Source organism: Micromys minutus, assembly GCF_963924665.1.
Source record: "Micromys minutus genome assembly, chromosome: 6".
Classification (NCBI taxonomy): Eukaryota; Metazoa; Chordata; class Mammalia; order Rodentia; family Muridae; genus Micromys; species Micromys minutus.
Window position 1 is genome coordinate 22160514 of NC_137975.1, and position 16381 is coordinate 22176894.

General features: G+C 39.3%; 1 protein-coding gene across 1 annotated transcript in view; it reads left to right on the forward strand.

Moving 5' to 3' along the window:
* THSD7B (thrombospondin type 1 domain containing 7B) overlaps positions 1–16381 on the forward strand; it is a gene marked incomplete at both ends in the record, with an annotated part of 731038 nt that overhangs the window by 615352 nt on the left and 99305 nt on the right. The window contains one exon of the mRNA XM_080917661.1: positions 16166–16299. Within this exon, the coding sequence (XP_080773787.1) occupies positions 16166–16299 (134 nt within the window). The remainder of the gene's footprint in view (positions 1–16165; positions 16300–16381) is intronic.

Consider the following 16381-nt stretch of genomic DNA (forward strand, 5'->3'; position numbering starts at 1 on the left):
GCAGAATGGCTGTTTCTGAAAGCCCCCACATGACTTCCATCTGCTTGAATTTGTCCTGTTTGCCTTATTGTAATAGAGAGAAAATGGTGCTCTGAGCTGTCACAACCCACACAATGTACCAGTCTCCAAAAGGTTCCTGCTATGGAATCTGCTCTGTACTTTCAAATGTCTTAGGAATTCTAGATGGACTGTCAGGATAGCTCCAGTGTTTAAGAATTCTGCACAGGGATTCACACTGCTTCTGGGACTACCAAATCCCTAGCTTTCTGCACTCATAAAATTCATGGTCTCTCTATCTGTCTTGTCTCTCTCTTGCTCTCTCATTCATTCCATATTTTTACAACCATTAATCTACTTTCAAGATTCTATCAATATCTCAGATAAATCTTAAGTTCTTTACTTTTATAGTTTAAATAAATCCACATGCTATTTCAGTCCATTCCAATTCTTGTGTGAAATACTGTTGGCGATATAATGAATAAAAACATCAGTAATACATTTAAAGAGTAGAAGCATGGGAGGCTGGAATGATGTTTATGATGCCTTAGGGGCTGGGAGCTAAGTGTGGATAAAGTCAGTTTATAAATCACTGGAGACTTCAGATTCCCCTCATATTCAGAGTTTTACAAGGATTAAAAATGGGAAACAGGATGAGTTGTTAGTTTGCTCTCATGTATTAGGATGTAGCAAGATATTAAATTCCAGACCTACAGTGTCTTCTGCTGATTGGCAGTCACACGCAGAGTTTCAGATTCAAGAATTTTATGGTATATTACTGTCTGATCAGTTCAAGTTCCCACTAAAATGCTCAATTTGGCCTATTTGTGTTACATGGTCTATAAAAATCATTGTGATTCTTGTGACTGGCCCCCATTTCATGCTCTGGATATGTAGAACCAACTTAATCAAAGGATGATTTTGATTAGATTATCTTTCAAGTTCTTCTGTTTAACTCCCAAGATTGTTGTAAATGTTGATAAAAATGACTACTTTTAATCCTATTTAAATGTTTTCTCTGTTTACAAATATTGCCCCTTTACATGGAGAGTGATGTATTATGCTGCATGATACATAGAACTTCATGGATTATTTCAGTTTCATGACTCAAACAGTTCCACCAGGCTCTTAACATCATTTTTAAAGTTGAAGATCATGGATAAATATTCTCTGAGTTCTTGGTATATTTCCTTGTGAATAATCAACTTTTACCCACAAGACTATCTCATCTTTATTTATTTTGTATGTTAAGAGGTCACATTTGGAAATAACCCCCAAACTGAGCAATACTTTACCAAACTTTTAAAACTAGCGTTTTAATATAGTTTATATCATCCTGTGAAAAACAGACAATAATACAGAGAGAATGTGGTCCATACAGAAGGCTTTGCAGGCAATGTGGCTATAATTACCAGCTCTTCCACAGGCAGAACATGTGTGAACAACCAAAGTGTGCAACTCTCTTGATTGAAAAGAAATTTAGCAATGTCAGCAAAATTGTAGATAAAGATCTCAAAAATTCCAAAAACAAACAGGACAACTGGTGTGAAGAAAAGCAACAAGTTGGGGGTGGGGTCCATACATTCCTTTCTTTGTATCCTCATCAATATTGTTTACCTTGGATGGACATGGCATGCCATCCCTTAGTGGTGAATGATATGATTTCAATTAAATCTGTCAGCATAGAAAACTTTTTCTTTTTAAGGAGAAACATTCCAGACGCAAGGCAAAAGAAATACCGAGAGTTGACATGACTGTGGCATTGTAAATCCTTCTTGTCTCTTTATGAGAGACAGTGAAACTATTTTGGGGTGGATGGGGCGGTTTGCTGGCTCAGCAGTTACGCTCTGGGCAGCTCCTGTCCTCAGCAGTTTATCAGAGCTTGGAGGGTATGAAAGCATAAAACTTTAAGGCCTGCATTTAATTCTTTTCCCTTGCTTCTCCCAGGTTTTAAGGGTGCAGGGTTAGCAAGTATGTAAAGTCTATTAGATTGGACTACTTGGGATTTCAGGAACATTTATTGATGGTGAAAAAATGGAGCTAATTTGTAGCTTCTGAATTACTTTGCCTTTGTGTCCTAATAACGCTCAAAACAAATGTTACTTAATACAGTGAATTCTTTTGGTTTCTAAAGCACATAAGCCATTGCTATGTGTCTCTGAAAATGGTAACTATTAATGACAAGTTATGAGGAGAAAATGTAGGTTCCAAGGGATCCCTGGCAGAACCTGGAACAAAGCCCTTTCCCATGGGTTCCTTCAGATGGGTTTCCTTGTGGGTTCCACCAAGCAACACATTTCCTATGACATAAAAGCTCACTTCACCCTTCTCTGAGATAAAGCCACCTCCAGAGAGAACTGCATTATCAATTTAATAGAAGCCAACTAAAGAATTCTAGAGTGAAGGACGGGAATCCAATATGAACAAACATCTTGATGCTTCCCATCCCCGAAACTGCCCTGAAAAATGTAACTTCATCAATTACAAGCAATGTGTTCCCTGCTAAGGCAGAATATATTTTAACAGACACCCCTGCTCCATATGTTTGCCAGCCTGGGTCTAGAACAACAAATTCTATGCTTTCTAGAACTTAGCGCACATGCGTTGACATGAAACTTTGTGAGTCCAGCTTACACCACACACTGTGTGTAATCTAACTAATGTTGGTAGGACATGGGTGCCTATATTCTGAATGCAAGTTATCACTGTGAGCTCTGCCTTTAGTTGTGGACAGTGAATTTTGAACAGTGAACTGAAACAGAACAAAAATAATACTAAATAAGAGTTTGCAGAAATATTGGTATATTTTCTTAATTAGGCTAGTATGTCTGTAGTTGGGATAGGTGGGTAATGATTTTCAGTTATTATCAGCAATGCTCAGGTAAATCAGAGGTATAAGGATGACTTTTGAATTCATATAAATGGAAGAAGTATTAAAGGCTGTGATTCACTTGGATTTCAGCTTTCCAGACCCATCCTAAAGTGGGACCAGATTACTAAAGCAATTAGACATGGAATTGGATCAAATTTGACAAGTCTTACACAATTAGTAAAAAATGACAGAAGTTTTAGCCTCTAGGGACAGCAGTGTCAGAGTGTGTGACCTCAAAGAAGTTTCCTGGAATCATTTACTTCTTTCCTGCACAGCTTCACTCCCTGTGCATATGTGATGCTCCGTGTGTGTGTGTGTGTGTGTGTGTGTGTGTGTGTGTGTGTGTGTTAGTGTGCCTCTCTAGAGCATAGCCCAGAACTCAGCTGCGCACAGTTCCTTCTGCTTTCTTCTCTTCTTACTTAGTGGGTCAAAATTTGTACTTTTGTTTCCAAAACTGTGATTTACAGTCTTTTTAGGTTTTACATTTTTAACTCATTACTAAAGCCAAACTTACGGGAGCCCGAGCTCTTTACATAAATGGCTGGCTCAGCCATTCCAAAGCACATTTTAAAGCCGATATGACTTTGCTCCTTATACTAACGGTCCCACTTCCTGTGTGTCGCTAATGCAGGATCATCAGCTATTTTTCTTTTGCTCAACCACATACATTTACTAGGATAAAGGCCAAGCGAGGCTGGCTTTAGACAATCGCTCTCTGCTTGGCAATATATTCTGCTTTTATTATATTATGAGGCAGAAGGCTGTTTCTGCCTTTCTCTCCATTGCTGGCTGCCTGGGAGGAAGAATGTTTCAAACAAAAATGCTCTTTATTCTATAAAACTTCAGAGCTTTCAATTAGTCCTTAATACATGTGTTGGACTGATGGAATTAAGGTGGAAATCAGAGCCAAGATCCCAATTTATCAGCTTGCAAGTGAATGGCAGAGATTCCATTACTCAATCAATCCTGATGCTCTGTCTTCAGAGGTCAGACTATGTGTTCCATGGTTATAAACCTTCACTTCTACCGTCCACTTTACCTTCCTCCTAGACAGATCAAGTTCACTGTGGAATGACATATACTACAGACTCAATGTTTAAAGCCATTCGCTGCCATGCTCAGCCTTAACCTCTAACCCATTAGGGGTCTGTGCACTCAGAAAGTGTCTCAGCCCACTTTTCTATGGGAGAGCAGGAACACAACATGTAGTTGATTCTTTGTTGTTGTTGTTGTTGTTTTGGTTTGTTGTTGTTGTTGTGTGTGTGTGTGTGTATGTGTGTGTGTGTGTGTGTGTGTGTGTGTGTGTGTGTGTGTGTGTGTGCACAACCACGTGTAAGTATTCTTAGCAGGTGTTTTGTACATAACAATCTTTTTAAGGGTGTTTTACTAATGTTTTAATCTTTAGATTCTTTTTATCACTCCAAATCGGCCCACTGTCTGGGATCCCTTCTTACTTCTTTAAAACTTTTTTTTCTAGGCAGAAGAGAGGACATACTCTGGGCTTCTTTTTACCTTCCTTCTTGTTTCCTGACAGGCTGTGGATCAGCTATGCTGAAGAACTCAGGTGTATTTCATAGTAGGGAATATTTGCTTACCACAGTGATGAACTGGTTATAGTATTGGGCCTGAGACTGCTGCGGGAGGAGGGCTGGGTGAAAAGGTGGTTCCTGCTAATGATGGTCTTTCCTTTTGGACTTGTTCCTGTAACTCATCAGACTGAATTTGGTGGAGTAGGGGTTGGGGGTGGGGGCAGTAGTCATTCAGAACAAATCTTAAGAAGGTTGGGTTGCTTTCAGGTCTCAACTGGTGTGGGATTTAATCTCAGGTATGTTGAGGGCAGTTTTAACTACCACCTTTTACTCCAGCACTAGCTGAGCTACCAGCCCCCACCTGTCTTCCCTTTTTCTCTACCTGCCTTTAGTTCCCAGAGATGACCACACTACCAGCTCCTTCCCACCTTCCCTTAATCCAAGGATAAATGATACACACAATTTGTTCATTTACAACTTGCCTTTATGGCACAATTGTTAGCCATTACTGTCTCCCACCTGGAAAAGTGTACCCTCATTAATATTTTATCTCCGTCTCTCCACCTGCCTTAAACTTCAGTGGCTAGTCCCACATAACCCATGCCAAACATTCATGACTACCCACCTGTAGCAGCAGCCACAGTACCTGGCTCCCCCTGAGACCTCACATGGCTGCTGCATTCTTCTTCCCTCAAAGCATGGCAGGAAAAAACTCTCTTTCCTTTTGTCACCTTCTTTGCTTGGGACCGGAAATCTCATCTGTACCTTCCACCCAGGAGTTAACCCCTGGCTGTCCTTACTGATAAATCAAGAACCAATTGGGGAAAAGGATCTTAGCATCAGAACCACCCCCTTTACAGCGAAGCCAACATAAGAGGGAAAAGGAAATATGATAAAAGGTATTCTTCTTGGCACGCACCTTATACTATCCACTGCCCTTCTCATGAGAGATGGATATTGCCCAGAATCCAGGGCATTTACCAAACACTTGCTTTTCCTTTCCCTCCTACTGTCAGTTTTAAAACAAAAATGTGAACATTTCCCTCCATCCTAGAATATATTAAATGTAAATGACCCTAAAACATCACCTAGCTGTTTTGATTGACTCAGTCATTTTCTCTCCTGTATCTTGTAGCATCCTCTCCCTCTTTAAGTTAGAAGCTTCTTGAGACCATGGCTGAAGACAGTGGTTAGGATGCTCAGATGCACGCTAACCTTAGCAGTGACCTCATGCAGAGACTGTACCAGTTTCCTTCCTCTTTGGCCTTCCCACTCATCACATCATCTTCACATCCAAGGTGGTTTATTGTGCCCTGCCTTTACTTCTTGCTGCAACTATCAGAAGTCTTATGAAATCCTACTTCATCTTTCCCCCATTTTCTTACCCCATTACCTATAATCGCCAGGCTCCATTCTTTATGTATCATGGCCTCAGTGAACCATTCATGAGAAGTACATTTAGATTTCTGTTTGTTTGCTTGATTCATGAACAACCCACTTTTCTACATCAGTTCAATACACACTATTAAGCCTTATGCATTTGCATTTGATAGTCTAACCACACACTTAGAGGATTTCCTGCAATGAGTAGCTTGGGCTATATAGCTTCTTCAAACACTTTTTATGATACAGATTATTTTGTGTTCCTGAGTGTTTACCATAGGTTTCTTGCTCACATTGAACAAATAGGTGGGATATGTATCCTAGAAACAGGAAAAGTGTAAAGCTCTGAGCCACCAGAAATAACTTGCCAAGTTCCCTCTCCCTGAGGAAAGCACACAAAGAAAGAGTTCCACCTCAAAGGTTTCATTTCCTATAAAATAAAAAAACCACAAGCTTGGGGCCAAGCACACTCAACCTTTCTTAATAAACATCAAATACGACAAGATATTTTTCTGATTAACTTATCCATTAGAACACTGGTCTTGAGAAAATAGATCTGTTAATGAGAGAGTATTTAGCCCTACCTTATTTCTTTGAGTTATGAGAAAAATGATTAGTCTGTGACATCTACAAAGGAAGTCTCCTCTCTCTCTCTCTCTCTCTCTCTCTCTCTCTCTCTCTCTCTCTCTCTCTCTCTCTCTCTCTCTCTCACTCTCTCTCTCTCCCTCCCTCCCTCCCTCCCTTCCTCCCTCCCTCCCTCTCCTTCCCTCCCTCCCTCCCTCCCTCCCTCCCTTTCTCTCTCTCTCTCTCTCTCTCTCACACACATTAAATTATATGTATGAATATGTGCTGTGTGTATATGGGATTGCAGGTACTTACTGAGGTGAGAACTGGGTTTTGGAGCTGGAGCTTCAAGCAGTTGCGAGCTGTGAACCAACTCTAGTCTTCTGTAAGGACAGTGTGGATTCTTAACCAATGAGCCATTTTTTCTCCAGCTCCCAGTCTCTCGTCTATTACCACAGAGAAATATGCTATCATGATGGATCTTGGGCTGTGATATTCTAGGACACAGGTTTACTACTTATGTATATTTGTCTGTCTGTCTGTCTACCTGCCTATTTCTTTCCTCATTCTCTCACATATCTATCATTTCTACCCACCATATATCAATAGTCTAGCTATCATCTATCTTCCATCTACTATCCATCATCCTTTCTATGCATCATCTTTTATCATCTCTTAGCATCTAACTAGCATCTATCCACATACCAATCTACCCATCATCTCTGTTCTTCCACTAGATTGCACACAATATTTTCTGTACTCTAAACTTCTCTGAGACAAAAATCCCCCTTTCAATCTCCAAGCATTTTTATTGTATTAAGAGAACTAGATATAAAACCTACCCTTTAAAATGTTCACTTATACCAGAGACTTGCAGTCCACAGGCATGGTGCCATATGGAAGATCTCTATAACTTACCTTGTATAACCGAAAATTTTTACCAGTTGATTAGCAATGTTTCATCTCCCCAGATTTATCCTCTGGCCCCACCATCCAGTTCTTTGCTCACATCCCTTTGATTACTGTAGACACCTGGTGCAAGTGGAACTATGCACCTGTCCTCTGGTGATTGATTCATTTCATGTCTGTTGTGTTTGCAATCTCCTTTCTATTCTCTTTTTGAAGTAAGAGGAATTTTCCTCATCCAGTATTTTCTGGAAATATCAATCATTGCTGCCATGGTGTTGATGCTGTTCACTTGAGGTTGACAGAGAACTGTAATCTTTTTTATGAAAATTGGAATGGTCACTGTGGCTGGAATCTCTACACTCTGTGAACAATCTCCACAATCTCTCATTATTTCATACTACATAGAACATGTCAATAAGGAGTATCTCCCAAAGATACTGATGAAGGCAAGGCATTCAGACCTGAGAGAAGGATTCCTCTTCATGTTGTATTCATTGAGATTTTCTGTCAAGGGCTGTGGAGCCCAGTTAGGCTTTTTACTTGAGCTTCCCCACATTGCCTTGGTTGGTATGCTTTCTCTGCTCAGTAAGTTGTACCAGATCTACTGTTGTCCTTGTAGACGATTACATAGTTTATAGAGCTGAAAGAAAAACTCAAAAATTTATACTGCTGACTGACTGCTCTTTATAGTGAATTTTGCTTTAAGATCAAGATTTGTTCTCACATTCACTTAAATAGCACACAGTAACAGTCATAAATCAGCTACAAGTGAAGACAAAATATTACAGGTGGAGTATCTTCATCTGAGATACTTGAGGCAGGTTGTGGGAATTTATTTTGAATTTGGAATGTTGTATCTACATAATAAGGTGCCTTGGAGAGGGAACCAAGTCCACACACAAAAACTATTTGTGTTTGTACACATAGGCTGAAGCTATTTTATGCAGTATTTTTAGTGTACTTGTGTTTTAATTGCAACCCATCTCATGAGGTAAAACATAAAATGTTTGTTCTGTGATAACATATGGATGCTCAAAAATGCAGATTTTGGAATATTTCGAATTCTCGATATTATATTGGGGATCCTTGAGGTATATAGAGTTTTTAAATGAAATCATTTTTAGCTATTTGTCATTGTGAATAATGTAAATCATGTCATAACAGGTAATCTGGGCCTTTAGAGGAGAGCCTTTCAGCACCACTGTATTAACCACATTCTGTAGTGGTAACACCATTCTGTGTGACATCCCTGAAGAAGACAGGGTACATGGAAGAAATCAATACATACCCATGCACTTTAGGATACGTCAGTCTCAATGCTGTCATCACAGGAAAAGTAGATCTGTGTTAATCACCCATACTATAATCAGACTTTTACTCTATATTAAATACCTGGGATGGGGAGGTACTTAAAGCCACAGTTCTTATGACTGGAAGCCCAAATAGTACACCCCATTCTTGCACCATCCCTAGGACTGAATAACCCCATGCATCGGGTGCATGTCTTTCTGTGTTTGTTTGTTCTCCCGAGAGTCCTTATGAAGCCACCACAGCTTCGGTAAGGAGAGTTCCTGACTAATGACCTAATATTATGACTTCTTAGAAGCCCCGGTCAAAAATCCAATAATCACACAACATTTTTACTCTCAATCTCATGATGTAAGACTTTAGGTCCTGAATCCCTGTGTTCCCTCGGAGTAAATAGGACAACTACATTCAAGTCAAAGCAACACAGACAGTTTCCCCTGGGTGAAATTGTCTGCCTTGATATTGAATACTCAGTATTTAAGAGATGACTGATGTAGCCATGTCTTTAATCACAGTGTTCCAGACACAGATACAACTTCTAGGTCAGGCAGGGATACATGATGAAACCCTATTTAAAAAAATAAATAATTGAATTAGGCCATAAAGAAGTCTGTACCTCTGTAGGAAGAAAATTGTCATTGAGTACTGCTCCAAGGGACAAGTCCTTCGGTGGGCAGGGGGGAAGCTATTCCATGCAGAATGCTTTTTACTAAAATCTAAGTGGTATTGCAAATTTAGTGTGTAGGCTTCTTTATAGTCAATATCTTATTTGTGTGAAGAGGTGGCAGTTCCCTGTCTGAGTTACAGAAGGTTGGTGTGATTCTTACATATAGGTAAAAAACAAAACAAAACAAAAAAAAAACAAAAAAAAAAAAAAAACCTACAGCTTTTAGAAGCAAATGGCTGAGCTGGAGTGTAGATGTGGTTACCTGAGTGTTCTGCTTTGGAGATGTTTGGTTCTCATGGGCATTGTCTGCTCAGCTTGCTCCATGAGGACTGTCTGTTCTTGGCCTGGATTTGAAAAATTTCTAATTAGTGATAAGCTAATTCAAATACCACAGGGATCTCAAGTTAAATTAAAATTTCATTAATTATGACAGTATCATATCTTTTGACAAGAGTTGACACTAACATGGCTCAGATTACATTGGTCATTGAAATTTAGGTAAGTTTGGTGTGTGACTTCCTCCTCAGAAACTGCAAAGCCCAGTTGGAAACTGTACAAAGACAGGAAATACGGCCATCAACTATTTTTTTAATAAAACATCCAAGTGTTCAATAATGTGCTCATCAAAAGATTTTGTAAATAACGTTCATTTAGAAATGTGAATATCATTTTTAATAGCAAATTGAAAATACATAACACATAAGTAAAGCAGTGGTGACTACTAACCAGCCCAGTGTGATGGCATTCTGAGGACACCTTTGTGGTCGCTACTCAGATGAAGAATCTAGAATGGAAACATGGGGGGGAAGCAGAGGGGCTGCCCAGCCTCAGGTCAGCACTTGAAGTAAACTGATGATTCCTAACATTTCTGAGTATTGTTCACCTTATCCAGAAAGGATCTACAGAGAAAACCAACTCCATATTCTTACATGAGGAACCCAGCACAAAATTAGAAGCAGGATAATTTGCCCATAGATACCAGTTTGAAAACATTTATGGATTTTTCTCTTTAATCCTCCTTTTTAATTAAAATAACTCCAAAAACTCTGGAGATATGTGTCTGTTCTTGTTTTCATTTTAGAAGCTGTTATTTAAAAAAAAAAAATCTTCTTTTTGAAATTGTCAAAGGAGCTTCCATACCCAAAGTTTTAAAATAAATTACGTATGCAATTTTTTATATAAAGAAATAGATGTCATCTGATAGACACCTTCAAACATTTATTTTGTGGTTTTCCTTTCATAGAAAAATTTTAAACTATAACCACCCCTCAGTGTTCTCAAGAGGCTAGTTCAAAAACTGCAGAAATTAACGTCTGTACACATTCAAGTACATTATGCAAATAGCATAGTATTAGAATATTGGTTAATGCATTTTATCAGGTATATTTTAAGTCAGCTGATATTACTTATCATAAGTAAAACAGTATAAAGCACATAGAAAAAGTTGTCTCATCATTTAGGATGATAATGATAATGGAAAAAATCTTATAGATACATTATTTTATTTTGAGTACTTGTGGTATGTAATTTGTTGACTCTGTAGCCTGAAAATATAGAGAGGTGACTAACCAACATCACCTGCACCACTAAGAAGCAGCCTGTATTCTTAAGCTTTGAGGGTGAAATGTCCTTGACAGGTTCACATTTTGAACATTTGACCCTCTCATTAGTGCCAGTATTTTGGGAGGCTGCAGAAAAGTAGTTTTCAACATTTCAAGTTCTATGACCCTTTAATACAGTTTCATACGTTATGGTGACCCAACCATAAAATTATTTTAATTGCTACTCATAATTGTAATTTAATACTGTTAACAGCCATTATTTAAGTATTTTTATTTTCCAGGGGTCTTAGGCACCCCTGTAGATGGGTTGTTTGATACACATACCCAAAGGCCCACGACCTAAAGGTTGAGAACCACTGCTCTAGAGTCTTTCGTATGTAGAGCCTTTCTGGAGAAATTGGCTAATAGGTTGATGGGCCTTGAGGTTTTGTAGCCTTTCCATGACTCTACTCTCTGCTTTCTGACTGATGACATTATACAACCAATTGTATCCTGTTGCACTAAATACTAAAAAGTGGAAACCTTTTATCCCATGCTAGTTTTCGCACCGGGGCATGGGAGGCATATGGCACTGTGGAGATCTCTCACTTGGAGCTCCATGCTGCCTATAAGAACTCACTCTACCGCCCCTGCTGCTTCTGTGGATATGACTGCCCCATCGTGTTGTTTTTACTCACTTTTCTCCACTGCCTGGTACAACCCTCTACAGAATAAGCTTGCAACCAATGAACAAAGATATAAACTGCCCATCCAGATAAGATAAATTAGACACGTATACACCCTTAGAAATAATCATGACAACCTCATCAAGCTAGAGATGCACTGAGAGAAACATATACATCTGCTTCCATCTCCTCCTCTGTCAATCTCTGCCTTCTGCCTCCTCTTCCTCTTTTCTAGCCCTTTCGCCGCCTATCTCTCTACTGTACAATCATGTATCACCTTAACATCAACCTAAAGTATCCCATGCTGCTCAAGCCTCAAACCATTCATCTCCCTGCTAGAATTTACTGTAACTTTAAATTATGAACCAGAATTTTCTTCCCTGACATTGCTGCCTACCAAATATTTGGTTATTAGCAACAAGAATGCCATTAATACTAGTTGTCTTTTGGTGGCTGTTGATTAGCTGCAACAAACTGAGAAGATAATGCCTAAGGGGGACAGACAACTTGAGAGTAAAATTCAGATAGCCACATTCACGCTTCAGGTTTTTAGCTGAAGGGTCATGCAAACCTTGGCAAATTCAAATGATTCTGATGATGAAGACTTGAGGCAGAATATCTTACACACAGGTTCATGATGGCACAATTATACACAAGGCAGGCACAGCTGCCTTCAGCCACATCTTTACCATCACATACATTACATTGTGCATGATTATGTACAAATCAGGCTGCTGAAACTGGAAACAAAGATTTGGAGTAATTTGGCAGTTCAAAACAGGGATGAGTGATAGTTATTAACCAACTTATGAAAGAATCATCTTGACAAGCTGAGTGATGAAAAATATTTGGTGAGAAAATTGTGTCTCATTGCAATAGGATAGAGCCTGGCTCCAACTTGCCTAGATTTTTGGTCCCAAATAGGCCTTTGAACAGATTTAAATACTGCTAAATATCTAGTGTTGAAGCTGAAGGCCTCAGAGCTGAAGTATTCTACCTAAGCTATTGGTGGCAGTGTCTACAAGTTTTATTGCAACAAATTAGAGACTCTGAGTCCTTTCTTTCTCCCTCCTTACTTTCCCCACCCCCATCCATCCTTTTCTCTCTGCATTTATTAGTGTTATTTGCCATGCAATTGTTTATTTTTAGGCTTTTGAACTCTAAGTCTGTGATACATGATAAAGAAAACCCGGAGCCCACTGAGACCCCACTTCCAAGCTTATGCAAGGAAGTCTGTCTCAATGGAAAGGGGATCTCTGTAAGCACTGCTTAATTAAACTGATCCACTGCAGCAAGTTCAGGTTTATTTTATGAATATTAAAAGGCTGACTTAGTGAATTGGTTTATGATATGAATCTGGAGCTGACAAAATTATAAAAACCCAGATCCCCAGCGAAGACGTAATAAACAGGACTCATTTCTAGGAAAATGAACTGCTGCCTCTCTCAGAGAATTTAGAGTTTTCAGCAATGTAGTTAGCATCTATGGCCCTATTAAAAGCTGTTATTTCCCCCTAATTTGTGCCATTTAGAACTGATTTTCATTTAACTTTCCCATGGCTCATTTCTCTGCTGCAGAACATTTTCATATGATTTCCTGATAAAGTCCACACGGTAACACATTTCATTATAAAGCTATAATAATAAAACCAGCAAATAGCAATTCACAGTAGCCAGAATGAAAAGATGATAGGGAGAAATCAGAACCTATGGAGTTAATTTTTATCCCCGACTGTCCTGTTGCATTCTTGCCTACCCTGAGTGGTTTTGAACCTCAGCTGTGGAGGCAGATGAGCAATCCTGACCTGATGAACAACAGGGGTTTTATGATCTCATGGCTCTTTATCATGTCAGATCTTCAGAAAAAGGCAGCTATTTCCTTTGTGTGGCATTTCATTGTCCTTTGTAAAATACTCATAGTGACATAGAGTGGGCTTCACTGGAAGAATTAAATTGAAGCCATTTTAAAAAGGAGGTGCCTTCAAAAATTGGTTTCAGGCTTTCTAATACTCATTAAGATCCCCTATAGCCTTTTCCTGCCTTCTGCAAAAGATTGACAATTCTCTGTGTCTCTGTCTCTGTCTCTGTCTTTCTCTCCCTTTCCCTCTCCCTTTCTCTTTCCCTCTCCTTCTTCCTCTCTTTCTCCAGCAAACACATGCACGGGTTCAGTTTTATTAGGATCTAAAGTAAATATATGTGTATAGAGTATAAATTATAGGGCTTTGTTTTTAGTATATTCTCTCAGTCTTATTTAAGGTCTAAATTATACAGATTGTTAATAGAACTAAAGTGAAAAAATTAAGATACTGGGAAGATACCCAGCACAGGTAGGGTTGAGGTGATACCTTGTGTGTGTGTGTGTGTGTGTGTGTGCGTGTGTGTGTTCTCCAAGCTAACTGTGGCCCTCGCCACTCTGCTCAGCTGCTGTATATGGATCTTGAGAGCACAGTCAATGACAATGAAGGTGTTGAATTTTCTAGGCTTTGGGGGAAAGGTAGGCATTTGTCAGCTAGAATGAACAGCGTGGACAGGTTTAAAATTGAGATTGTGATGTGGGAATATAACTCACGAGGACAGTACTTGCTTAGCCTAGACAAAGCTGTGGCTTTAATATTAAGTGCTAAATATGATCAAAAATAGAATGTACATATGGGGACGTGAAAATGTCAAGTAAATCCATGTGACCAGAGACTCATTTTGAAGAGATGCTGGGTTTTACAATCTCAACCAAGAAGGCTCAGCATCTTTCTACACAGACATTCTCTGTGCCTCACAAAAGTTTGTCATTTGTGGCTCGCTTCTCAGACCACTGGAGAATAAGGAATAAAGACAGCAAGCCAATGCACAATGAGGCAAGTACGTGCATCTGAACGCTTTTCATTTTCCATCTGATCTTGGAGCTTTACATAGGAGAGAGCATGGTGTGTAGGTGTAAGCTCTTCTCAGTATTGACAGCTTAAGAAAGCCAGGTATCTCTCCCCAAAGGATTTCCCACCAATATTCTGTTCAGTTTGTTCATGAGACACAGGGAAACCACTTTTATGATGAATTTTGGTCTGTATCTTCATTATTTAAAGGAGTTAAACAGTGGTGCTTCCTTGTGTCCCATATTAAAGTATTTATGAAAATACATATTGATATGCATTAAAAACTGTAGACAGATAACTTGTAAATTCAGTGAGATCTTCATTTTCTCAGTTGTAGCTGAGTATCTATGGACAGAATCTTGTCTTTTATTTTGGAAATATTCTCCTTTTCCCTCTACCGTCCTATGAGAATGGGAGCAGACATTTCTCAGTTGTAAGTAGCTGTCCCTTTATTATACTGTAGAAATGCTTCTGACCCTGACACTCCATCCTTGTCAGTATCTGCAGCATGAAACTATTGTTGTTTTTGTTTCGTTTCATAATTCCCCACACCAATTTCCCCTCTGTCTTCTTTTCTCCTTTGATTTTTGTCCTTCCACGTTCCTGACCTTGTGTTCTTTCTTTTCCTGGTGAGCTCCATGTGCCAAGGCTAAGTAGAATCCTCTGGTTAAAAGTAGTTGCTGGCATTGTGATGCCTAAGAATCGGTGTCGCCAATCATTGCCTTGCGTGTGATGTCTGTGAGCACACTGGCAGAGCTCCAGTCTTCCTCTGATTATCCCATTACACTGTGCTTTTCCTTGCATTTAATAGGAACTTATAGGCAGTGTTTTTTGGGGGGTGAAGTGGGGGCGGTATACCCAGTTTCCAAGGAAGTTGGGAAAGAGACTGATATTCAACTCTTGTTTAAGAAGAAAAGCTTCATTATGTCTTTCGCAAGAGGCTGAGTCCCTCCTTTGCATACTGTCTGTGCCAGAGTCTTCCCTGTGAACCAGAGAACCTATGCTTCTCACACTAAGAGAAGCCTATGTCTGTGATGAGAAGCAATGAATGTTCAAGGCAGCCTCAAAGAGACCTCAGATGCCTGCGCTATAAAGCAATGTATTTGGGGAAACCTTACCGTAAGCAAATGCATAGGAAAGACTGGTAGAGTTCTATGTCCACTCTGCCTTATTTTTAATTATAAAAAGTATAACTATCCTTAGTAAGAATGTCAAATGAGTAACTGTCATTTTTTTGTCTTGTATAGTGTATGGGTGTGTCTGTTAGACATACATATTCATCTTAGCTATGATTTGATCCCATCCTACAAACAGCTACATTCATACCAAGTCACAGTGCTCAGGAGGCTAAATCATTGTCTGTTAGCACTGATCACTTGGAGATAAAGAAAAAGAATGAAATTTCTAGTGTAAATAATACTACTTTTCTTAGGCATTCTAAAAACCCCTCATATTCAAGAGTAAATTTGTCTTACATGTGCTTGTTTCAAATGACATGTTAAAGCACACCTGGGAATAGAGTAGACCATCTAATTGAGAGCCCGTGTCTAATATATATGAGCAAGCTTCCTGAGGAAGTGGAATGATAATGGGATTCCTGCTCCTTTGTTCTTGTCTAGGAAGGCATAGTATCTGACTTCACTTGATTTCCCTCTGTGCTTCTGCAGGCAGCTCACTCAATCCACAGAAGTCAAATATGTCTTCCTTTTTGGGGCTGTAATTTGGCTAATGGGCCACAGTGTCATTTCTCAGGTTTTGTTCAGCGAGCATTACTAAAGGGTTTTTCTATGACTCAGATAGTGCCATATAATTTTTTTAAAAATTTCTTTCCTTTTCTTGACAGGTTCATGAGGCAGTCCCATGTTACAGTGAGTGCGATCAATATTCCTGGGTTGTAGAACACTGGTCTCCATGCAAGATCAACAATGAGCTGAGAGCCCCACGCTGTGGAAGAGGAACACAGTCTAGAAGAATCAGGTGTGTGGCTCTGAATGGGGTGGAGCATTTATGCTCTTCATAAAAACACCAGCATTGTTGCCCAGTTACATGATGATGTCCA